Source organism: Saimiri boliviensis, chromosome 15, assembly GCF_048565385.1.
Source record: "Saimiri boliviensis isolate mSaiBol1 chromosome 15, mSaiBol1.pri, whole genome shotgun sequence".
Classification (NCBI taxonomy): domain Eukaryota; kingdom Metazoa; phylum Chordata; class Mammalia; order Primates; family Cebidae; genus Saimiri; species Saimiri boliviensis.
This window is the reverse complement of record NC_133463.1, coordinates 21,155,216-21,181,393: the sequence shown is the minus strand read 5'-3', so window position 1 is coordinate 21,181,393 and position 26,178 is coordinate 21,155,216. Positions and strand designations below refer to the sequence as shown.

General features: G+C 38.2%; 1 protein-coding gene across 4 annotated transcripts in view; it reads right to left on the bottom strand.

Moving 5' to 3' along the window:
• The window catches only part of C15H8orf34 (chromosome 15 C8orf34 homolog), a 448,873-nt gene that overhangs the window by 10,102 nt on the left and 412,593 nt on the right, over window positions 1-26,178 (bottom strand). For all 4 annotated transcript variants that reach the window (XM_074386744.1, XM_003942901.4, XM_074386742.1 and 1 more), the window contains one exon: window positions 25,672-25,765. In XM_074386744.1, the coding sequence (XP_074242845.1) occupies window positions 25,672-25,765 (94 nt within the window). The remainder of the gene's footprint in view (window positions 1-25,671; window positions 25,766-26,178) is intronic.

Here is a 26,178-nt window from a genome sequence, read left to right as displayed (position 1 = left end):
CCTTTTTCAAAGCTATACTATTTCTATCTGCAGGATCTATCATCCACAGCCTAAATAATGAGCAAGATATTCGAAAAGTAGGAGGCCTGTTCAAAATTTTACCCTTCACCGCTTCCTTCCTCATTATTGGCAGCCTCACACTCTCGGAACACCCTTCCTTACAGACTTCTACTCAAAAGATCTAATCATCGAGACAGCCAACACGTTGTATACCAACGCCTGAGCCCTTACAACTACTCTCATAGCCACTTCCCTTACAGCTATGTACAGCATCTGTATTATCTTCTTTACTCTAACAGGACACCCTCGCTTTACGACTCTTATCTCAATTAATGAAAATAACCCAGTACTAATAAACCCAATTAATCACCTAGCAGTGGGTAGTATTTTCGCTGGGTTTCTCATTTCTAATTGCATTCCTCCTGCCTCACACCCCCAAGTCACCATACCACATTACCTAAAACTTACAGCTTTAGGTGTAACTATTTTAGGGTTCCTCCTAGCAATAGAACTTAGTCTTATAACTAACGATATAAAATTAAGCACCCTAGTAAAAACTTATTACTTCTCTAACATACTAGGCTTTTACTCCATCACTACTCATTGCTCTAACCCCCACTCAAGCTTAACCGCAAGTCAGAACTTTACCTCAACCTTACTAACCTATTTTGGCTAAAAAAATCCATACCAAAAATAACAACACAAACTCAAATCTCAATCTCTACAACCACATCAATTCAAAAAGGCCTAATTAAACTCTATTTTCCATCTTTCTTCATTCCACCCACTCTGGCACTACTTTTAACCATTTAATCCGTACCCCGAGTAAGCCCAATTGCAATATGTATTCCCATAAACAATGCTCAACAAGTAACTAAAACAACTCAAACACCATAATTATATAAGGCAGCAGCACCTGTAAGATCTTCACAAATCAATCCTGGCTCCTCACCCTCATAGATTATTCAACTTGCCACAGTCTTATAATTAACAGTAACCTCTACCGTTTTATTGGGATCACCACCTAATAAAGCCATTATTATTGCTTCCATTAATAAATCCAAAATGAAAAGTCCTAAAATATCAGTACTTGATACTCATGTTTCAGGATTGCCACACTATAACTGAAAAAACCATCATACCACCTAAATAAATTTAAAAAAACTATAAGCCCCATATAAGATCCACTGAAATATAACGTAATTACACAACCTACAGCACCATTAAAAATTAGCACCAATCCCCCATAAATAGGTGAGAGCTTAGAAGAAAAACCCACAAATCCTATTAGTAAAATGATACTCATCAAGTGTGCCAGATGTAAGCATCTCACAGAAATGAAGAAAAGTGATTGGTGAGATTATAGCGACCAGGATGAGAACAGAACAACACAACTTAATGAAAATAAAGCATATGTCATTATTCCCACATGGATTATAACCATGACTAATGATATGAAAAACCATTGTGGTATTTCAACTATAAGAATCCTATTGACTTCCCCTTGTAAAACACACCCACTAACAAAAATTGTTGACAACTCATTTATTGACCTTCCTACACCATCTAACATTTCCTCCTGATGGAATTTGGGCTCACTTTTAGGTACCTGCCTAATTGTTCAAATTACCACAGGCCTATTCTTAGCCGTACACTACACACCAGATACCCTAACCGCTTTCTCCTCAGTTGCCCACATTACCCGAGATGTAAACTACGGCTGAATAATTCGCTATTTACATGCCAACGGTGCTTCTATATTCTTCATATGCCTCTTCCTCCACATTGGCCGAGGCCTGTATTACGGATCATTCCTTTTTCTGAAGACTTGAAATATTGGCACAATCCTACTACTTACAACTATAGCTACAGCATTTATAGGTTATATTCTCCCATGAGGCACAGACCTTAGTGTGAAGGATGAAGCTAGCTGTGGTCTTACAAACTTGGAGACAGATGAGGAATCAAGTGTCTGGGTATCAACACAAGACTGAAGTGCAGGTTTAGTAGAAAATGGGGAATTGTAAGGGAAGGAGGTTTGTGACAGATAGCAGATTATAATAATCTAAGACTTAGAGTTGGATGCTATTTCACATTTGATAAGAAAAAAATATATACGGCCTTAGTGGATAACTAGATTTGAGAAGGCCAAGGAATGGTAATGGTAGGATATTGTGTTAGTCACCAAAGTAGGAGTTACAATTTTCTGACGAAAATAGTTGTGATGGAGAGAAAAACAGTGAGCCAGATGTAAGCATCTCACAAGAATGAAGAAAAGTTATTGGTGAGATTATAGTGATCAGGATGAGAACAGAACAACACAACAAATGGTAGGACCCATAAAAAAAGGAATTTCAGATGCTATCTCATGGTGCTTGGCACAAGGCAATGGAAACAAGCAGCAGCTCCCTCTGGAGGAGGCTAACGGGTACACGGTGTTTTCTAGGAGAAACCCATTTCAAATAAGACCCCTCCAAATATATGCGTATGTGTGTGTGTGTGTGTGTGTGTGTGTGTGTGTGTGTGTGTGTGTATATATATAATTTTAATACCACCAAAGAACAATCAGTTTGCCAATCAAGTTCCAGCCCCATAGGGCATGGTGCAAAGATCATGTGCAAAGATCTATTTCATGGTGAAATAGTCAACAATACAAATGCAGAAGACATTATTTTGATAAGAGCATGGGGCAAGAGAGGATGGCCAAGGATAACAGAGAATGAAAAACACAGAATTAACTGATTTCAAGTTTCTGAAATAAACTTTGACATAATGTTTTTCTTGCATGGAAACTACTTAGGCATTCAGCCTGATACTGCTTCCTCCTGTTTGGAAGCGGGACTCCTCCTATACCACGGATAGCCCATTATTTCCCATACTTGCGAGAATGTAAGAAACAAAGCAGCCTTGATGGGGGAAACAAATAAGAGAGTGTCCATCAAGTCTGAAAATAAAGATAATATTATGGATTAGAACATTCTTTGTTTCTTCTTGAAGATCATGCCATATGCTCCAGGTTTATTCAGAGAGAAATAGCAAAACAAATCACCTAAGGCAATGCATGATGAGAGCACGTTTTGGGATTAAATTCTATGTTGATGCACCATGTTCATTGCAAGTGCGATGAACTATGATTACTACAGAAGAACAGCACATTAAACATTATGATATGCCATTGAACGCATCCTGTTTTCCATCAGATATCAACAAACCACTTATTACATGCATGTGTCTGTTTCTAGAGGTTATGACCTCCTTGAATAAACAGAGACAAAGATAAGAGACTTAGGTGTGGCCATTTCTCAAGTGATCTTTAAAAGTCACGTACCCAATTTGAACTAAATTTATTCATTTATTCATTCATTAAGTTCATTCACTAAATATTTGTTAAAGAAATTATGAATGCATAAATATCTATTAAGTATTGAACATTTACAGTATAAAATAGGAATTTTAAGATTAAACTTTTCTTAACAGACTAATTTTGATAATTAGGTAGAAGAGATGTATAAACTATGAAGCCTTATATAAACGGTAGAAACTTTTAAAATTTATTTTAATTATTTAAAAATAGATAATTGTATGTGCCCTAACATGAACGAGAAAGTCACATATAATTTATGTCTAGGAATACAAGAAAAAGCTATGTTTTTGATCTGGAGAATGTTTAATTATACTAAAGATGATATACAGTTTTGAGATATTTAGTCAACATTTCAAAACAAGTCATTTTGAAGAAATTTGGCAGCATGCTTTGAACAGTTGTTCTACTTTTAATAGCTTACTGTGGGATTGAAAGCACACTTAATGTAATTACTAAATGCTATTTATTTTATTCTGTCAAAATTCTAATTTTTATGTTTATCATATATCCTCCCTTAATTTTCTGGATGACTTTGCTTGTAGATAATAATTTGGAACACTGTAAATATAACTAAAACAAGTTGAAGTTTCTATTAAAAGCAGATTTTCCACTCAAATGTATTTCTACTTCAGTTTCTTTATGTGTTGCTTTCCCTTATTTTCTTATTTCATAGTGTTTTCTTTATGTTAACACTTTTAGTGCACAGTGAGATCATTCCTCTTTTGATGTTGTCTTTACAGACACCCCTCTCACCCTGCAAGGTTTATTTAGCTTTCAGGAATACAGTGACATTTCGGAGTAGAGGATGTGGTCTTGGGTTAGATTCTAATTTAAATTGCACTTATTAGTTCTGTATTTTTGGTAAAAAAAACCTAACAAATCTGAGTTTGTAAAATCATATTAATAATACCCACACAATAAACTGTCACAGGTTTAAGATACCACTACATGGCACATAACAATCAAAATTTAATAAATGATGTTACTCTGTTCCATTTCCTCCTGCTTTAGAAATGCATTTGTTTCTGTATAGGCCTTAAAATGTCAATGGCTCATAATAGGCTTTAAGGAGAAATGGAATGCTATAATTCTAAATATCTCTCCAAAAGAGATTTGGTGAATCTATTTTATGTTAGTGATGGCAGCAGCAGACCTTCTGGAGAGGCTGCTACGAAGACCCCAGCTGGAGCAGGGGAGACGTGGCCAGGAATGTGCACTCTATGGAACCAGAGGGAGCTGGGAACGGTGGAAGCTACCTGCTTCTGAGTTGGTAGGGTGGGAGCCATGCCTAGAGGATGTAGTTGCAGCTGCCCAGCCACGGCTTTGGACCCAGGCATCCCTGTGCTCTTGGGGGCCCGGGAAGATCACCTGCCTCTACAGGCTCAGAAGTGCCTGCTCCTGCTACCTGGCCTCTTCCCCATTCCTGATGCCCACTCTGATCTCAGCGTAAAGTTGTGACTGAGTCTGGGCACTGTTATGCACATACTTGGGGCAGAGCTGACATGTCCCCTGCTGCCTTAGCCCCCTCCAGACTTTGGGTGCTGGGAAGCACAGGAGAAAAGTTAAGGGGGTGCTGAGGACAGCTCACCGTGGGCCTGCAGGCACCCTTAGGCACAAACAGCCTGGGCACCATGGATGGCAGATTGATGGTGGCTGGAGGCAGACAGGGCAGAAAGGAGTGGGTCCCTGGTGAATCCCTACCTTCAAGCCATGGATAGACTGGAGCCTGGGGGCTGGGCTGCCAGTTCCGCAGACTAGAGTAAGAACTTATAATGCTGCTTCTGGGCCCACTCATGGACCAATCAGTCCACACTTCCTCCCCTCTGAAGTCCATAAAAACCCTGGACAGATGTCAGGATGGCCTGTCTGTAAAGAGGAGCTCCCCACTGCGGGGGTCTCCTCTCAGCTGAGAGCTGAGCAGACATCAGGACAACCTGCCTGTGGAAACGAACTACCAGTTGGAGTCTCCTAAGCGCTGTCCTGTCGCTCAATAAAGTATTTCTTTGCCTTACCCTCCCGTTGTCTGAGTAACTCATTCTTCCTGGATGCAGGACAAGAACTTGAAACCCTACAAATAGTGGGACTGAAAGAGATGTAACACAAACAGGGCTGAAACGTGCCCCTCACTCAACACTTTGTGAACTGCAAGAAGGAGAGAAGAATTGTGGCCCTTCGGGGACCCCAGACCTAGGAACTCTCTGAGCCAGGGCTTTGACACTTTCTTTAGAGCTCTGTGGTTCCTGGCATCTCCAAGCTTCTGGGCACCACCACCATCTTCAGTACCAGCAGCAGGAGCCGCTTGTGGTGTGCCTAGTCCAGTTGCAGCCCCACAAGAGCCAACGCCCATGCTGGCACCTGGAACTGCCTGCCCTGCCACAGCCAGCATGCCTGGCTGTGTGCAGCGGGGAGACCCTGTGCTAGCTCACTCATGCACTCCTTACTACTCTGTGCCTGGCTCACCCTTCACAGGCATGGGATCTGGGAGGGAAGCATGAGCCAAGCACAGCCTGCCTGGCCAAGCAGGTGGAATGAGACCAGCAGGCTCAAGCAAAACTCAGGCAAAGGTGCCACTGGCCCCAGAAGTTTCCAGCTGATAAAGCAATACCCCAAAGATCCCCAAAGATTGACATTAGGCTATGTGACAATTTTCTCAATTCATCATTCAATTAGCTCTCCATTAAAATATATGCTAACTCAGAAAAAAAGTATTATGTCACGCTTTTGCAACTCTATGCTTAGAGCTCTTTTTTAAAAACCTTCACATGCCCTCTTTATTGTGCCTACACAAGTAGTTTCTTCAGCTACCATGTCTATTCTCAGACTAGAATTTCTTGCCACATTCTAATAAATATTCTACTACCTCCTATGAGACCATGCCAGACAACTTCCATACTAACTCAAACAGTGGAAATACAGTATAACATCTGCTGGAAGAATTTGGAAAACCAAATTCATGCATTTCCTCCACTTAAGTCTGAAGTAGGAAGAAAAAGGAGAATGAAATGCTAGTGGGTTGGGATCAATGATGGTATAGCTCTGGGTCCCCAAATTAGTAAGTATGAAATAATTTACATGAAGAAAATCATGAGTAATGGGTTCTCTCTTTTTTTGAGTCTCACTCGCTAAGTTGCTTAAGCTGGACTCCAGCTCCTGGGCTCTTGCCTTAGCCTCTCAATAGCTGAGACCACAGGCATGCACCACCATGGTTGGCTCCAAAACTCTTTACTCCAGCTTGAGAGAATACCTTAGAGCATTGCATAAGACAAATATATGAACCATAAACTCATCTAATAGAGAGGTCACTCATTTTGCCCCAAATTAGGACTATAAAAGCTTTCCTCTGTAGTGCTAAAGCATATATGAGGCACAAATTGAATGTCAAAGCCAAAATTAAGAGACAGAAAAATGAGTTGCAGTTTCACAGGTGAAAAAAGAAATAATTCCTAGTTAGTAAGTAAAACACAGAAAGTATTTAGCAGAAAAACCTAGAGGAAAGCATTCTGCTTTACTCTCCTGTAGTTAGCATATCCCTGGTAGTTGGAATCTGAGAATTGAGTAACTGTAGGTGCACTTGAGTGCAAGCCGTTTCTCTGCAACTTGCTAGTCTGGGACCACAGGGAAGAAACAAGACCTTAGTTGAGTATTCTGACTCGCAGGTTTGTTTCCACTTTATGATAACGTCTGGAAGAAGGAATTAGCCTCCCACTGAAAAAGTTAAGTGGCAGATGTGTATGCTCACAAAAAAAAGGTGAGTCATTAGTAAATTAGAGCGAGCACTTAAATGGCTGGCAACAAAACTGTATAAAGAAATAAGAATATTATGTCAATAATTATATCTGTAAAAGTAAATAGAAACCTAATAATAAGCAAAAGACTGAAGTCCTTGTAGGAGAGCAGATAAACTAAATACGGTTGTCCTTAAGGGTTCCAAGACCCTGTGAATGTCAAAATCCAAGGATTCTCAAGTCTGGTGTCTTCACAGCAGCCTCTCCAGGTGGTCCACTGCTACTATCGCTAACATAAAATATATCCACCAAATCTCTTTTGGAGAGATATTTAGAATTATAGCATTCATTTCTCCTTAAAGCCTATTATGAGTCATTGACATTTTAAGGCTTATACAGAAACAAATGCATTTCTGAAGAAGGATGAAATGGAACAGAAGTAACATTTATTAAATTTTGATTGTTATGTGCCATGTAATGGTATCTTTTTTAATATCTGTGACAGTTTATTGTGTGGGTATTATTAATATGCAATGCATTTATAGGAAGTAGTCATGTATACTTTGGAACTTCAGGTAAGGGTTTACTCTAAAATCAATCAAGTTTTAAAGAATTAAAAATATAACCCAGAGCTACATATATTTACTGTTGTTTAGCTTGTAGATTAATAACTATACTCAGTAACAGCAAAGTTTTAAAAAGGACTTTTTAAATTATTTGTTTCATTTTCCTATGAGCTAGGCTCTGCTATGGGTCCATATTTATTCTCTGCCTAATAAAGAAGATAGATAGCTTAAAAAAAAAAAAACCTAAATTATTCTATAGTCTTTTGTACAAATAGCATGTCTCAGGGAGATAATTACTTCTTGAGTCAGCACTAGTGGAGAGGTAGTTTAGAACAGTTTTCTTCTCATCAATTTATGACATATGCAAAGAGCCAGACACCTGGGCCTCCTCAAGTTTTAAATTATTTGAACCCGTATTTGAATCCAAAGCTACAGATGTCAATGCTCTCATCAGAGTTCTTCCCTATGCAAAGATTTCCCCACCATATATTTCATCAGTTCACACTTCTTATCCTTACAACCTGGACCTTCTCGGCTCTTCTCATTACTTAGTTTTCCAGACGTATTTTCCTCTCACCTCCTGTATCTGATCTGTCTCCCCTGAACAGCATTAATTGCTATGTTTTCTGGGCCATCAAGTATCACCAATGTTCTTTCTGTCCTTGTGTCCTTCCCCATGCTGTGGTTCCTGCTTATGTGACCTTCTTGTGCATCCCCACCCTTCAAAATCGTATCCATCCCTCAGTTCAAACACCGCTTGCCTCATGAAGATCTCTCTAATCTCATGTATCCACTGTCAACTAAATGTGATATTTCCTTACTATGGTTTCTTTAACATTCTATTTCTCTTAGGAAACAGTATGCCTATTGCTTCAGATGCTTATGAACTTCTCCATCACTTGGTAGAGAGAAACACACAAGAGAGGCCAACATGTGGTAGCTGCTCAGTACATGCATGTTGGCTTTTCAAGATCCACAAATACGATTGTTTTAAGGAGGTCATCTGGCCCATAGGGCATATGAGACTTATTGGAAAATCTTAACTAAATTCCTGGTTTGGGACAATAATCCAAGATCTTTTAAATTTGTGAAGGCAAAGCAGGTCAATACTGCAAAGAGAGCCAAAGAAAATCATGAAACAGCTTGGCTGGTGTGAATCTGCTCAAGTTCTTGCAGTGACCAAAAAAATACACAAAACAATCCATAGAGACAAACAATAGGCTTTGCTTGCAGCCAGCCAATACATTCTTAAATGTGAAAGATATGCTCCATCTGATATAAGGCTGTCCTATAAGCTACGTCCGTCAAGGTTAAAGAATGAACTAAATCTTTGTGGTTTTAGGCCACACCTAGAACAGATATAAAAATATTCCAAGACAAATGAAAAGTGTTTAATACAAGAATTGAAAACATATGCCACTCCTTTATAACTCTGATTATTAAAAATAAAAAATTGGATCATGTCTCCTCTATTCTGACTTTTAAAGACTTAAACTTCATGCATTGCTCCAATCCAAATAATTATGCATTGTAAAAGAATAGTTCTATCATCTTATTGTTTAAATACAGCCTTCTCTGATGCTTGCTATGAAATTTTCTGGTGACTATTGTACATGCCTAAGACATGTTAATAAACAAAGCAGGTAGTCTGAAGCATGTAACCTTATATATTACTGAGCAACTTGACACATTTTTCCATTACACTTAATAATAGTTTATTTGGTGAGATTAAGTTTTATATGTTATTAAATGTTACCCTTTAAATTTTTTTCTAGGGCCTTATGAATCAATTGGACCTTTCATAATATCAGAGTTTTACCACAAACATGAGGAACATTTCAAAATAAGAATAGCACACAAATGATTCAGAGGCATTTGCCCTCCAGAAATTGCAGAAAAGTTATTCAGATCCAAATAATTCTCTACAACCAGTATTATAATGAAAAAATACAATATGGCATTGGAATGTTTTGCTTTGAACAAATAATTCATAGTAATTGTTTTTACCTCACTTTTATATTTATTAAAGATCAATCCTAAAATATTTATGATAGTAACATAAATATACAGATGTCTGATATACTTAATTTATTTAATAAGGGTTTAGATGCCCTGAACTTTTTAGTAGAAGCTTTAGAACTTTCTAAATCTCGTAATATGTTGAAAGTGAAGATGTGGGATTAAAAATTTATCAAGCCTGGGAAGGTCCAGGCTGCAGTGAACTGTGATCATGCCACTGTATACTGCACTCCAGGCTGTGTGACAGAGTGAGACTATGTTTAAAAAAGGAACAAAAGCCAGACATGGTGGTTTACATTAGTAATCCCAGCACTTTGGGAGTCTGAGGAGGGAGGATCACTTGAGCTCAAAGAGTTTGAGACCAGTTTGGGCAACATAGCCAGACCTTGTCTCTATTTAAAAACCAACTAAATGAATACAATTTTTAAAAAGAAAAAAAAAAGTATCGAGATTTATTTTGATCTTCTGAAAGCACCTACTACAGTTTACTAGAAAGTTTTGTCTTTTTTTCTTTAAGAGCTCATTTTTCTAGCCATTGTCATGTATTTTTATTGTACTAATATTGTGGTTTTATTCTTAGTTGTTTCCAGTGTGTGTTACGTGTTTTCTCAACAAATACTTGTGTGAGATAATGCAGCTGACCTTTAAATAATGACAAAGCACCAAAGTCCTGTATCACTTATTTCCTGAGATATGTGTACCCAAATTTCTGGTGCCTATTTCTGATGGCACAATCCTAATACTATTAAAATCTGGAGAGTTCTGAGTCTCATGAAATCCTGACACTTGTCTGACCTAATTGACTATTAACTCATTTTAGCCTTTATATCCCATACAGTACCTAGCTTTCTTTCTCACCCCTTCTATGCTTTCATTTGCTAGATCAATCTGTTAGTACCTTTTCTTGGGCCTGGTGACAAAATCAACTCTAATAACCTAGTACCACTATTTCAAATATTGCTCAAATACAAATCTTGGGAGACTGCCTGGAAAGAAGTAACCTGAAGTTAGTTAAGGAGAAAAAAATTTTTTTTTCAAGGTGAAAACCTGGCCACATTCCGTGTGGCCAATGGAATATTGTGGCTCCACGTATTGCACTAAGCTCTTCTGCTCTCAAGAGTCATAGCATAAACCGTGTCACTCCTAGTAATGGGAAGGGAAGTCATAAGTGAAGCATGGGTCAATGAAAACGAATAGCACACTGAGTCCAATCAGGAGACCTTCCTTCTAGTCCTGCCTCTGCCACTAAGTGACATGAACATGTCTACATTCTCTTGGAACTTCAATTTCCCCAAAACTAAATTGAGAGAATTAAGAGTAAGATGAGTAGATTAGACTAGCCTCTCCTAAGAGCTTAGAGCACTTCTTCTTCCAGAAGTTAACAGGGATGCTGCAAATTATAGATATTCTAGAAATAGAAGTGCATAGCCATTCTACGAGAACACAAATAAATATTTGCCCCTTAAAAGCAATAAGAACACCGACAAAAAATCATCAGAATTAACTTTTTTCAGAACTCTGGCAATAAACCAAAGGCTTGCAACAACACATAGAACATTAATTCAAGAAAAACAGCTGAATCTCAATAGCAACAGTGAGTTATGTGGGGTTTTAACTTGCCCTATGTCAATATACTTCTCACTAACTCTACAGTAGCCTTAAAAATTCACAGTAATGAGAAGACTCACAACGACAGTAGCTGTGAACCAGGCAGCCTAGCAAATGCTAGAGGGGGAAAGATGTATCTGAGGTTTTCTCAAATGCTGCACTCTCAGAAAATTGTCACTCCTTGACTTATATGGAAGCTGCCTGGAAAATCCCTGAAGTGCTTTTTTATTTTACTTGAATTAAAGCTCACTCAGTAAGAACCTCTGCCCTTAGGATGTTTGTCAAAAACAATCAGGGACAGTAGAATTACATTACAGCTGTCTCAGAGAGTAATACCAGCTGGGGTAAACAAGAAGCTCACCAAAAAAATTTAAAAGAAAATCTAGTGAATGAGTTTACCACAGGAGGCCACAGAGATATGCAATGCTGTGCACCTATTAGGAAACACTCCATAAAGCTCTATATCTTTCCTCTGAGTGACACAGAGGCTCTGTGAAAGAAGAATTAATAACTGCTTGAGTGTTCGTGAAATGGCTTGACACTTGTGCAATCATTACTTGACCACTATGCTCCTGAGCAGAGACTTTAGTGGCTGAGTACAACATAATTTAGACTTGACCTGTATTAGTTTATAGAAGTCGCTAGACAAAGAAGCAGCAGCAGCAGCAGCAGCAGCAAAACAAACAGCAGCAATAACAAACCCTGGGAGAAAGGGTCTAAAGTCCAGAATTTCCAAATTATGTTGTATTACATGTTCAGTTTTGAACAACAAAACACAAATAATGACATGCCAAGAAACAGGAAAGTATGGCCCATAAATAGAAAAAGAAGAAGCAGTCAATAAAAACTGTCCATGGGGAAGCCCAGATGGTGAACTTACTACATGAAGACTTTTAATCAGCTACTATAATATATTCAAATAACTAAAGAAAACTATGTCACATAAATTACAGTATGAGAATGACGGGTCACCAAATGGATACTAGCAATAAAGAGATACAAATTATAAAGGGCACAAACTAGAAATGCTGAAATTGAAATAAAAATCCACTAGAGGGGCTTAACAGCAGATTTTAGCTGCCATAAGAAAAAATGAAGATAGGTCAATTTAGATTATGCAGCCTAAGAAACAGAATACAAATAGAAGAAAAATTAACAGTTACTTAGACAGTATATGTATCTACACATACAGACTATCCCTAATCCAGAAATCTGAAAATCCAAACTCCAAAATGTTCCAAAATCTAAAACATTTTGAGCATTGACATGACATTCAAAGGAAATGCTGACTGCAATGTTTCAGATTTTAGATTTAGGATTTTTATGGATACTCAACTGGTATGTATAATACAAAGATTCCAAAAGCTGGGCAGGCATGTGGCTCATGCCTGTAATCCTAGCACTTTGGGAAACTGAAGTGGACAGATCACTTGAGCCCAGGGGTTCAAGACCAGCCTGGCAACATGGTGAAATATTATCACTACAAAAAATATAAAAATTAGCCAAGTGTGGTGGTGCATACTTGTAGTCCTGGCTACTCAGGAGGCTGAGGTGGGAGAATCACTTGGCTTCAGAAGGCTGAGGCTGCAGTGAGCTATGATTATGCTACTGTAGTCCAGCCAGGGTAACAGAGCAAGAGCCTGTCCAAAAAAAAAAAAAATACTGGGCACAATGGTGCATACTAGTTATCCCAGCACTTTGGGAGTTCAGGGACGGAGGATTGCTTGAGACAAGGAGTTTGAGACCAGCCTGGGCAATATAGTGAGACTCTGTTTCTATAAAAATTTTTTAAAAAATTAAAAAAATAGCCAATTGTGGTTTGTATGTCAGTAGTCCCAGGTACTCAGGAGGCTGAGGTGGGAGGATTGTTTGAGCCCTAGAGGTAGAGGTTGCAGTGAGCTGTGATTATCCCCCCTGCACTCCAGTATGGGTGACAGAGTGAGACCCTGTCACACTTTCTCAAAGAAATTTTTAAAAGAGAAAAAAAATTCCAAAATCAAAAATATAAAAAATCTGAAATCCAATAATTTCAGATAAGAGATACTCAACCTGTATGCATATATAAGTTTTATTTTATTAAAGACCCTCATAGCTTATGAATATAACATTTATCATATTAATAATAAAATGGATTAAGCAGAACTTTCATATCACCATTTATTTCTTATACCAGGTTTTTGTAATTATGAACTATTTAGACTTATTTAGACCAACACATTTTTATATGTACCATATTTTTCTCCCACCCATTTCCTGTTTTCTAGAGGAAATTAATATTTTTTATTTTTGGCAGTACTTTTTAAAATCTTTAACTTTTATTTTATTCAGGAGTGCATGTGCAGGATGTGCAGGTCTGTTACATAAGTAAACCATGTTACATAAGTGTGCCATGGTGGTTTGCTGCACAGATCATCCCATCACCTATAGGTATTAAGCCCAGCATCCATTAGCTATTCTTCCTGATGCACTCCCACTACCCTACCACAGACAGGCCCCAGTGTGTGTTGTTTCCCTGCGTGTGTCCATGTGTTCTCATCATTCAGCTCCCATTTGTAAGTGAGAACATGTGGTGTTTGGTTTGCTGTTTCTGTGTTGGTTTGCTGAGGATAATGGCCTCCACCTTCATCCATGTCCCTGCAAAGGATATGATCTTGTTCTTTTCTATGTTTGCCAGTAATTCTTAAAGTTTGACATGTTTACCAATATTTCCTCTAATATTTGTTTTTTTTTTAAATACTTGAAAATCCTTCTGGAATCAATTATTTTTCTACTGAAATATAACCTAGAACAATTTCTTTAGTAAAGACCTATGAATGCTGATCACTGACACATGGTAGTTTCTCTGGGCACAAAATTTTCTCTCAACCTTTTGGAAGTCTGTAGTTTTAATTGATGAAAATTCTGTTGTCTAACTTTACTATTTTTATGCAATCCAGGTGCTTTTTCTTGTTTTTAGATTTTCTTTCTTTGTGATACTCTGCATTTTTACAATGTGAATGTCAAGATAGTGTTTGTCATACATTCCAATTTGAGAATTAAAACTTTCCATTATTCTGGAAAGTTTCCAGTCACTGAATCTTTCACCATTGACTTCCTTCTATTTTCTCTTCTGGAGATTGTATTATATACAGCTTATAATGTATATGTATGTTTGTGTATGTATACATATACACATATATATTTAAAGCTGTATCTATATGTGTATATGTAAGCACATGTATGTATTTTTATAAATGCATAAATACACATATACACACCCACCCACACACACACCACGATACCTAACCTGAAATTTGAATTTCCCATCTCTTCATATTTTTTATTGCTTTCTTGCTAACTTTCCATTTTTCATTCCTCTAATTCTATCTTCAGAATTTTTTAATGAGATACTTAAAACATTAAATTTTTAATTTCAGTAACTTTTTTTTTTTAACTTGGAGAAGTTCTTGATAATCTTCTAAATATCTCTTTGTCTTTTTCCTTACTATAGAATTCTTTCAGTATAGTTCCTTTTCGTTTTCTTTTAATATCTTTAAGTATCTTAGGCATACTTTTAATATAATCTCTTCCTGATTGTCTTATTTCTTTCCATTCTGATCATGCTAATTCTAGAGTTTCTAGCATTTGCTCACTTTGTTATTTTGCTACAACTTTCCATACAGTTTGTAATTTGATTGACAGTTCATCTCCAGCAGGAGTAGATATTTAAATCTTTGAGAGTTCTAAATGCCCCAGTTCTTACATTTCCATATGAGAGGACCCTGTGAACTTTAATGAAGCTGGCCAATTATTATTATTTAGGGTCTCTAACAATACAGGTAGTGCAAATTTGAACCCAATAACTAAAGTACAGAGCTGAGAGTTTGATTCCCTATGCATAACTTTAGATTTTTCATTCAAAGTCTAGTACCAATAGCAAATTTCATGGCTTGTTCCACAGCTGGAGAGTACAGGTATTTTGTTTCCCTTTTTATACCTAAGGCAGCCCTTGCAGGTGACAGGCTCTATACAGTGTCATAATCTCAATCTCCCTGCCTTAAGGAGACCCAGGGCCAAATCACCTACTGTTACAGACATTAAGGCCTCGAGTCTAGGACCCAAACCCAGGTGGGGAGTTTTAATATTTTATGACAGCATTAGCTTTCATCTGTCACTGTGACTATTTGACACATGTATTGTTTTGTTGGTTTGGCATGTTTTGATTTCTTGTTTGCTGGCTTCTGTGTTTTTAGTTTGTTTATTTGTGTTTTTAAAAATCTAAAATGTAATTGGAGAGTACTAGCTAAACTGATTCTGAACGTTTTATGTCTTGATTTTGTAAGCATTGACCCCACAGTCTGGAGGACAGGTGTGATATTGTTTGGCTCAGTGTCCCCACCCAAATCTCATGTCAAATTGTAATCCCCGTGTGTCAGAAAAGGAGCCTGGTGGGAGGTAATTGGATCATGGGGGCAGGTATCCCCCTTGTTCTCACGATAGTGAGTTCTCATGAGATCTGATGGTTTAAAATGTGTGACCTTCATTGCTCTCTCTCCTACCACCTTAAGAAGAAAGCACTTGCTTCTCCTTCTTCTGTCATGACTGTAAGTTTCCTGAGGCCTCCCCAGACATGGGGAACTGTGAGTCAATTAGACCTCTTTGTAATTACCCAGTCTCAGGTAGTTCTTTACAGCAGTGTGAAAACAAACTAATGCACTGTCATTTGTATCTTCTCCATGTATATTCCTTCTAATTTCAGCCTTCCTTTTTCTCCAACCTCACGTGTCATACTCAAACTTAATTTATAGTTGAGGAAAGAAGCCTAGAAAAATAAGACTCAAAGTTTAACAATACTAATGGAGCAAATTAGAAAAACATAACCCTCTGATTCATTGAACATTTTCTTCTAGTTCTCAACTTTTAGAATAAGCAAACTTTTAGAATAAGCAAATATTAACAAAGTGTGAAAAATGCAGGATTCAGAGTCCCAATCACAGAGATTCTGATTCAGTAGGGTCTAAAGTAGAGTCCCAGAATATGAATATTAAAAAAGTACCCCAATAGATTCAAATATTTAGAATTTGATTTGTTTAGTGACTTCAGGCCATCACCTGAGAGATTAGAAACAAACACACCCTGATACCCTGACACAACTTTTTTCACACTTGAATTTATACTTTTTAATTAAAAGCAGAGTAAAGAAAAAAAATCTATTTAATCAAAGGTTTTACTTATCTTGCTTATAAAAAAGTTTATAAATCTCCCTATTTAATTGTTCACAATATCTTTTCTAAAGGTGTTCATTTAGAAAAATTTATTTGAGCCAAATCTTATTTTTAAATGATGCAATAAAAAACATGCACTACCCCTGACATTATTTGGAAACTTTCTGCCAAGATGATTTTGTCCAAAGAGAAATTAGAGAATTCCATAAAATTACCTAGGCATAATTTATAGAAAGCTGAGTCAAGAAGCAGGTATTGTTGAAATGATAAACTTGTCATCTTACTCACCCATAAGTTTCTAGGATATGAGCCTGTAAACTCTAAATCAGATACTGGGCTCACAAAGATTTATGTCATTTATTTCCTTTCTAAGAAAGAGGTAGATGATCTACGCATATCTATCCAGCTGTTCTACAAACCACATGTGCGTTCGCTGCAAGTATCAGTGGAGGTGCCAGTGCTTCTGTGGCTACAACTTATACTGTCCTAGCGCCTGGCTGATAGAAGCCACTCTTGAAAATATTTGCATCTCTGTGCTAGGAGCTTGGCTACAATGCTAACTAGCATTCTATGTCCAGGTGGCTTCCAATACCACCCAATTATTTTAAACCCTGATTTTATTTCAAGCAATTTACCATTGTCAAGGATCATCTCCCAGTACAACATTGCTGAGATCAAATATTTTTGGTTCTAGGTCTGTGGTGACAAGAGTTTAAGAATAGCCTTCTTTAGAGTGATTGATAAACCATTTAGCAAAATCCATGGATAAACTATAAATCCAATATTAAAATTTTAATAAAAGTATAAATAACTTTTATAACAATTATTTATAGTTATAATTGTTATTTATTTTGCTTTATTTTTTAATTTCTAACTGTCCTGATAAACAAGTTGGAAAAAACAAATCTATTCATTGATTTACTTATTCATGTACTAATTCTTCTGATATTTATTGAAGGCTTATTATGTGTCTAAATAAGATGAAAAAAAGGGATAGACTCTTTCTCTCAAATAACTTGCACCCTAGTAGAAGAGAAGAAAATTAAAACTTACTGCCAAAATATTGTAAAAATACATGTAGAAAGGCAATATATATTAGATGACAAGGGCTGAAGAAAGTTCTGGGGATTTGCATATCCTTTACATGATTAGGCTATGTTTTCTACTATTAATATTGATTGGAGATATACGGATTTAAGGAAAAGAAAAAAGAGTATAAATTTGAAATGGGATATAGTATGCTATTTTGTTGAATTCTTTCCTTGTCTTAGTTCATTATAAAATATAGCACACTCATATAATAACATGCCAGGGCATTCTCTAAGGATGTTGTTTACCAGTTTTGTCCACATTGGGCACCTCTTGCAGGATCTAACAGTAAAACTAGCACATTTTCTTATATTGTGTTTATACAGTACACACACACAGTGCTTTAAGGTTTTTTTTTTTAATTGAAATTTTCGAAGACCTCAAAAGAATTTGGTGAAAATCACTATAGCAAAACTCTAGGTTGAGTGCTTATGTTATTTAAATATGTGGGAAGATGGAGGCATGTAAGTGTGTTTCCATTTTTTTCATAAAACTTTTGGGCCACTATTAATACTTTAAGACTTGGGGATTCTTTTCTCTGTATCCCACACTAATATATTTTCCAGACCATTTTACTTAGAATTCCTTGCATTAAGAAACTAACTCAGAACCGCACAGCTTCATGGAAACTGAACAACTTGCTCTTGAATGTTGACTGGATAAACAATGAAATGAAGGCAGAAATAAAGATGTTCTTCAAAACCAACAAGAACGAAGACACAACATACCAGAATCTCTGGGAAACATTTAAAGCAGTCTCTAGAGGAAAATATATAGCAATAAGTGCCTACATGAGAAGCAAGGAGGATCTAAAATTGAAACCCTAGCATCAAAATTGAAAGAGCTAGAGGAGCAAGATCAAAAAAACTCAAAGTCTAGCAGAAGAGGAATGCTGGGAAGATGGCCGCCTAAGAACAGCTCAGGACTTCAGCTCCCAGTGAAAGTGCAGAGGGTGAGTGGACGCCGCATTTCCAGACGAACTCTTATTGCCCACAGACCAGGAGATACCCAGGCAGAGGGGTCGCCAGCGTCGCAGTCCCAGCCTGTGCGGCTGTTTTGGCCCCCGCGGGGCTGATTCTGTCCGCGCGGCTGCTGTGACCACTCCCTGTTGCTGCGGTTCTCCGTACAAAAGCCACTGGTCTGGGAGCCCTCTTAGCTGGCCAGCAGAGCCCTGAGACGGCAGAGTTGCCCATTCATCTGAAATAGCGAGTCAGGCCAGGAGATTCCTAGGCAAAAAATCCACCAGGAGCCGGCGCCGCAGTTCGAGCCGACTCCGTGAGTCGCAGCACGGGAGATCCCGGCGCCTTTTCAGCAAGCGACCGGAATGGAACGCGGGGTCATTCAACTTAAAAGAAAAGACTCTGAGTCAGGGAGCCAGGTGATCAGGCTCCATTGGTCCCACCCCTCCACCCCCAACAACAACGAAAACAAAAACAGTAATTGGAAACCCTCTGGGTTGAGCCCTTCAAACCAAGCACAGCTGAACCGGGACGGTCCCGCTCCGTGGGGGAGGGGCTTCCGCCATTACTGAGACTCTCCACCACTACAGAGGCAGGCTGCCGTTGCCGAGGCAACCCGCCATTGCTGAGGCAACCTGCCACAACAGAGAGAGTCCACCATAACAGAGGCGGGGCCACCCTTGCAGAGACAGTTCTAACTACGCCCATATAAAAAGGACTACAGGGAAGAGCTCAGGGCAGCTGGGCGGAGCCCACAGCAGCTCAGCAAAGCCCCTGCAGGCAGGCAGTGGCTAGGCCTGCTGCTAGCTGGGCGGGTCAGACCTGAAAGAAAAATCAAAAAAGGCAGTAGTGCAACGGAAACTCATAAAGCTCCATCTCCCTGGGACAGAGACAGACAACAGGTGGATAAACCCACAAAAATGGGAAGAAACCAGCGCAAAAAGGATGAAAACTCCCGAAACCAGAACACCTCTCCTCCTAAAAGGGATCACAACTCCTCACCAGCAAGGGAACCAGACCGGATGGAGAACGAGGGTGATGAAATGACAGAATCAGACTTCAGAAGGTGGGTAGTAAGAAACTACAGTGATCTAAGAGAACATGTTCTAACCGAACGCAAAGAAAATAGGAACCTTGAAAAAAGATTGGACGAACTGCTGACCAGAATGGACAGCATAGAGAGGAGTATAAGTGAATTGATGGAGCTGAAAAACGCAACACGAGAACTTCGTGAAGCATGCACAAGCTTCAACAGCCAAATTGACCAAGCAGAAGAAAGGATATCAGAGGTCGAAGATCAACTCAATGAAATAAAAAGAGAAGGCAAGAACAGAGAAAAAAGCGCAAAAAGGAATGAACAAAATCTTCAAGAAATGTGGGACTATGTGAAAAGACCCAATCTACGTCTGATAGGTGTACCTGAATGTGATGAAGAGAATGAATCCAAGCTGGAAAATACTCTTCAGGATATTATCCAGGAAAACTTCCCCAACCTAGCAAGGCAGACCAATATTCAAATCCAGGAAATACAGAGAACACCACAAAGATATTCCTCAAGAAGAGCAACCCCAAGACACATAATCGTCAGATTCACCAGGGTTGAAATGAAAGAGAAAATGCTAAGGGCAGCCAGAGAGAAAGGTCGGGTTACCCACAAAGGGAAGCCCATTAGACTCACAGCAGATCTCTCAGCAGAAACCCTACAAGCCAGAAGAGATTGGGGGCCAATGTTCAACATCCTTAAAGAAAAGAACTTTCAACCCAGAATCTCCTATCCAGCCAAACTAAGCTTCATAAGTGAAGGAAAAATAAAATCCTTTGTGAACAAGCAAGCACTCAGAGATTTCATCACCACCAAACCTGCTCTACAAGAACTCCTGAAAGAGGCTCTACACATATAAAGGAACAACCAGTACCAGCCACTCCAAAAACACACCAAATGGTAAAAGAGCATCAACACAATCAAGAATCTGCATCAACTAACCAACAAAACAGCCAGGTAGCATCAAAATGACAGCATCAAATTCACACATAACAATACTATCCCTAAAAGTCAATGGACTAAATGCCCCAATCAAAAGACACAGACTGGCAAATTGGATAAAAAGCCAAAACCCATCAGTGTGCTGTATCCAGGAAACCCATCTTACATGTAAGGATACACAAAGGCTCAAAATAAAGGGATGGAGGAAGATCTACCAAGCAAATGGAGAGCAAAAAAAGGCAGGAGATGCAATTCTCATCTCTGATAAAATAGACTTTAAAGCAACAAAGATCAAAAGAGACAAAGAAGGACATTACATAATGGTAAAAGGATCACTGCAACAAGAAGAGCTAACGATCCTAAATATATACGCACCCAATACAGGAGCACCCAGATACATAAGGCAAGTTCTTAATGACTTACAAAGAGACTTAGACTCCCACACAATAATAGTGGGAGACTTTAACACCCCATTGTCAATATTAGACAGATCAACCAAACAGAAAATCAACAAGGATATCCAGGACCTGAATACGGACCTGGAACAAGCCAACCTAATAGACATTTACAGAACTCTCCACCCCAAATCCACAGAATATACATTCTTCTCAGCACCACATCACACCTACTCTAAAATTGACCACATAATTGGCAATAAATCACTCCTCAGCAAATGCAAAAGAACAGAAATCATAACAAACAGTCTCTCAGACCACAGTGCAATCGAGTTAGAACTCAGAATGCAGAAACTAACTCAGAACCGCACAGCTTCATGGAAACTGAACAACTTGCTCTTGAATGTTGACTGGATAAACAACGAAATGAAGGCAGAAATAAAGATGTTCTTCGAAACCAATGAGAACGAAGACACAACATACCAGAATCTCTGGGACACATTTAAAGCAGTCTCTAGAGGAAAATATATAGCAATGAGTGCCCACATGAGAAGAAAGGAGAGATCTAAAATTGACACCCTATCATCAAAATTGAAAGAGCTAGAGGAGCAAGATCAAAAAAACTCAAAACCTAGCAGAAGACAGGAAATAACTAAGATCAGAGCAGAACTGAAGGAAATAGAGACACAAAAAACTCTTCAAAAAATCAATAAATCCAGGAGCTGGTTTTTTGAAAAGATCAACAAAATAGACAGACCACTAGCCAGATTAATAAAAAAGAAAAGAGAGAATAACCAAATTGATGCAATAAAAAACGATAAAGGGGATATCATCACAGATTCCACAGAAATCCAAACCATCATCAGAGATTATTACAAACAACTCTATGCACATAAACTAGTAAACCTGGAAGAAATGGATAAATTCCTGGACACCTGCATCCTCCCAAGCCTAAACCTGGAAGAAGCCGAAACCCTGAATAGACCAATAACATGGTCTGAAGTTGAGGCAGCAACAAAGAGCCTACCACCCAAAAAAAGCCCAGGTCCAGATGGGTTCACAGCTGAATTCTACCAGACATACAAAGAGGAGCTGATACCATTCCTTCTGAAACTATTCCAGACAATCCAAAAAGAGGGAATCCTTCCCAAATCATTTTACGAGACAAACATCATCCTGATACCAAAACCCAGCAGAGACTCAACAAGAAAAGAAAATTTCAGGCCAATATCCATGATGAACATAGATGCAAAAATCTTCAATAAAATACTGGCAAACCGATTGCAACAGCATATCAAAAAGCTCATCCACCATGATCAAGTAGGATTCATCCCGGGGATGCAAGGCTGGTTCAACATACGCAAGTCCATAAACGTAATTCACCACATAAACAGAACCAAAGACAAAAACCACATGATTATCTCAATTGATGCAGAGAAGGCTTTCGACAAAATTCAACAACCCTTTATGCTAAAAACCCTCAATAAACTAGGTATTGACGGAACGTATCTCAAAACAATAAAAGCTATTTACGACAAACCAACAGCCAATATCATACTGAATGGGCAAAAACTGGAAGCATTCCCTTTGAAATCTGGCACTAGACAAGGATGCCCTCTCTCACCACTCCTATTCAATATAGTACCGGAAGTTCTAGCCAGAGCAATCAGGCAAGAAAAAGAAATAAAGGGTATCCAAATTGGAAAGGAGGAAATCAAATTGTCTCTATTTGCAGATGACATGATTGTATATCTGGAAGACCCCATCATCTCAGCCCAAAATCTCCTGAAACTGATAAACAACTTCAGCAAAGTCTCAGGATACAAAATCAACGTGCAAAAATCACAAGCATTCCTATACACCAGTAATAGACTTAAAGAGAGCCAAATCAAGAACGAACTGCCATTCCCAATTGCTACAAGGAGAATAAAGTATCTAGGAATACAACTAACAAGGAACGTAAAGGACCTCTTCACGGAGAACTACAAGCCATTGCTCAATGAAATAAGAGAGGATACAAACAGATGGAGAAACATTCCATGTTCATGGTTAGGAAGAATCAACATCGTGAAAATGGCCATACTGCCCAAAGTAATTTACAGATTCAACGCTATTCCCATCAAGCTACCAATGACCTTCTTCACAGAACTGGAAAAAAACACCTTAAACTTCATATGGAACCAAAAGAGAGCCTGCATAGCCAAGTCAATTCTAAGCAAAAAGAACAAAGCAGGAGGCATCACACTACCGGACTTCAAACTATACTACAAGGCTACAGTAATGAAAACAGCATGGTACTGGTACCAAAACAGAGATATAGACCAATGGAACAGAACAGAGGCCTTCAAGGAAATACAACATATCTACAACTATCCGATCTTTGACAAACCTGACAAAAACAAGAAATGGGGAAGGAGTCCCTGTTTAATAAATGGTGTTGGGAAAACTGGCTAGCCATGTGCAGAAAGCAGAAACTGGACCCCTTCCTGCCACCTTACACTAAAATTAACTCCAGATGGATTAAAGACTTAAACATAAGACCTAACACCATAAAAATCCTAGAAGAAAATCTAGGCAAAACCATTCAGGACATAGGCATAGGCAAGGATTTCATGACCAAAACACTAAAAGCACTGGCAACAAAAGCCAAAATAGACAAATGGGACCTAATCAAACTCCACAGCTTATGCACGGCAAAAGAAACAGTCATTAGAGTCAATTGGCAACCAACAGAAGGGAAAAAATTTTTGCCATCTACCCATCTGAGAAGGGGCTGATATCCAGAATTTACAAAGAACTAAGACAGATGTACAAGAAAAAAACAAACAAGCCCATTCAAAAGTGGGTGAAGGATATGAACAGACACTTTACAAAAGAAGACATACAGGATGCCAACAAACATATGAAAAAATGCTCATCATCACTGGTCATTAGAGAAATGCAAATCAAAACTACATTCAGATATCTCACGACAGTTTGAATGGCGCTCATTAAAAAATCTGGAGACAACAGATGCTAGAGAGGATGTGGAGAAATAGGAACACTTCGACACTGTTGGTAGGAGTGTAAGTTAGTTCAACCATTGTGGAAGACAGTGTGGCGATTCCTTAAGGACCAAAAATAGAAATTCCATTTGACCCAGCAATCCCATTACTGGGTATATATCCAAGGATTATAAATCATTCTACTATAAGGACACATGCACACAAATGTTCATTGCAGCACTGTTTACAATAGCAAAGACCTGGAAACAACCCAAATCCCCATCAATGATAGACTGGACAGGGAAAATGTGGTACATATACACCATGGAATATTATGCAGCCATTAAAAATGATGAGTTCGTGTTCTTTGTAGGGACACGGATGAACCTGGAAACCATCATTCTCAGCAAACTGACACAAGAGCAGAAAATCAAACACCGCATGTTCTCACTCATAGGCAGGTGTTGAACAATGAGAACACATGGACACAGGGAGGGGAGCACTACACACTGGGGTCTGTTAAGGGGAAATGGGGGAGGGACAGGGGGTGGGGAGGTGGGGAGAGAGCATGGGGAGAAATGCCAGATATAGGTGAAGGGGAGGAAGGCAGCAAATCACACTGCCGTGTGTGTACCTATGCAACAATCTTGCATATTCTTCACATGTACCCCAAAACCTAAAATGCAATTTAAAAAAAAGAATTCCTTGCATTAAGGGACTTCCAAAATACTCTTTGCTTTTGTACTTGCTTAAAGTATCTTCTACTTCTGTGCCTTTATCAGTTGTTTTCTATAGAAGATGAGTGCTGTTTTCCTTCAATGGAATCTGTAAAGTACCACTGTGTTTTTCACGCTATTTCTGAATGTGACAGCTGAGTGAACCTTGGCTTCCATCCCCGCCCTCTAACCTGAGCATTCACTCTCATGCTTGTGCTCCCTCTGGCCACATAAGCCTTCAGCTATGGAAGTGGGATAGAACATTTTAAAATGCCTTTTAACCTGGAAGTGTAATTTCCTGGATTCCCCCAGATGCATGGTTATAATGCTACCTGTGTAACATATAAGTATTGGAGAATTATTTATTCATCATTTCACACCAATTATCTTGAGAGCTACATTATCACATGTAATTGTCATTCCTATCTGAGGGCTACCACTAGTAAAAATAAATAAATAAACTTTGATACTAACCTCTCAACTAGATTTCTGGGCCCATATGTCTTACAATTTCAATAAACCCTGGAGAGCAGGCACTGAGCCATGGCATTAGTATTGTGATTGATTTATCGTTATTAAAGACAGCAAATTAAACCAAAGCTATTAGTCTATTTGTCTTATAATATTAACTTGTTTTGTGAACTTACAACAGTATTTACAAATGTAAACATATTCATTTAATGAGGATAATTTCATATATAATAATCAGCTGATCCTGACATATTTTGAAATTTTGAATATAATTACAAATTATCACTCATCTAACTCTACACTATTTATAGAAGATTCATATTCTGATCAGACAGACTATGTTGGTCTTCAGGAAGAATAATTCCTTTTTTTTTTTTCAAAGTTAGTTTATGAGTCTTTGCACCAAAATTAAGATGTTGCTGAATCAAAACATAGACCTAAAGAATAGCTTGTCTTTACATGGGTTCCTAATTGTCTGGATTTTTTTTTTTAATAGAAGTTGTTTATTGCTATGAAAGTGAAATGCCTTTATTGTCGATTTCCTTCTGGTGAAAGAAATTTGTCAATGAATAATAGTGTCTACTCACGTTTCTCTTGTTCTGCTTCCACTCCTTCACTTTCTGTGTCACTTGGCAAGATCCATGGTTGATGAACTACCTGCAGTTGCTTTAAGGATTCATCCTGCCGAAGAACAAATTTACTTTAGGTTTAACTCTGTTTTGATATCATGAACATTAATTTGGGTGTTCACTTCAATCTTTATGAATTGCATCTTCAAAAATCATCAGAATAATTTCCTCATTAAAAAAAGAAGAACTCTAAGTTTAAATGCATTTTCATGTCACAGACACACTACAAATTCTGAACTCATTTTTTACATTCTTCTTTTAATAACATTTAGAGTCAAGAAATATCGGAACTGTGTTCCTCATGAATCGATATTTTTATGGAAGTGTTGACACTCATTCTTAGAAACATAATTATGAAATAGTCAATATAAAATTGCATAAAATGTGCTTCTTTGCCATCAAGTTTCAAATTCCCTTTAATGAGAATGAAGATGAATGGGATATAGAGAACATCTTCGATGTTAC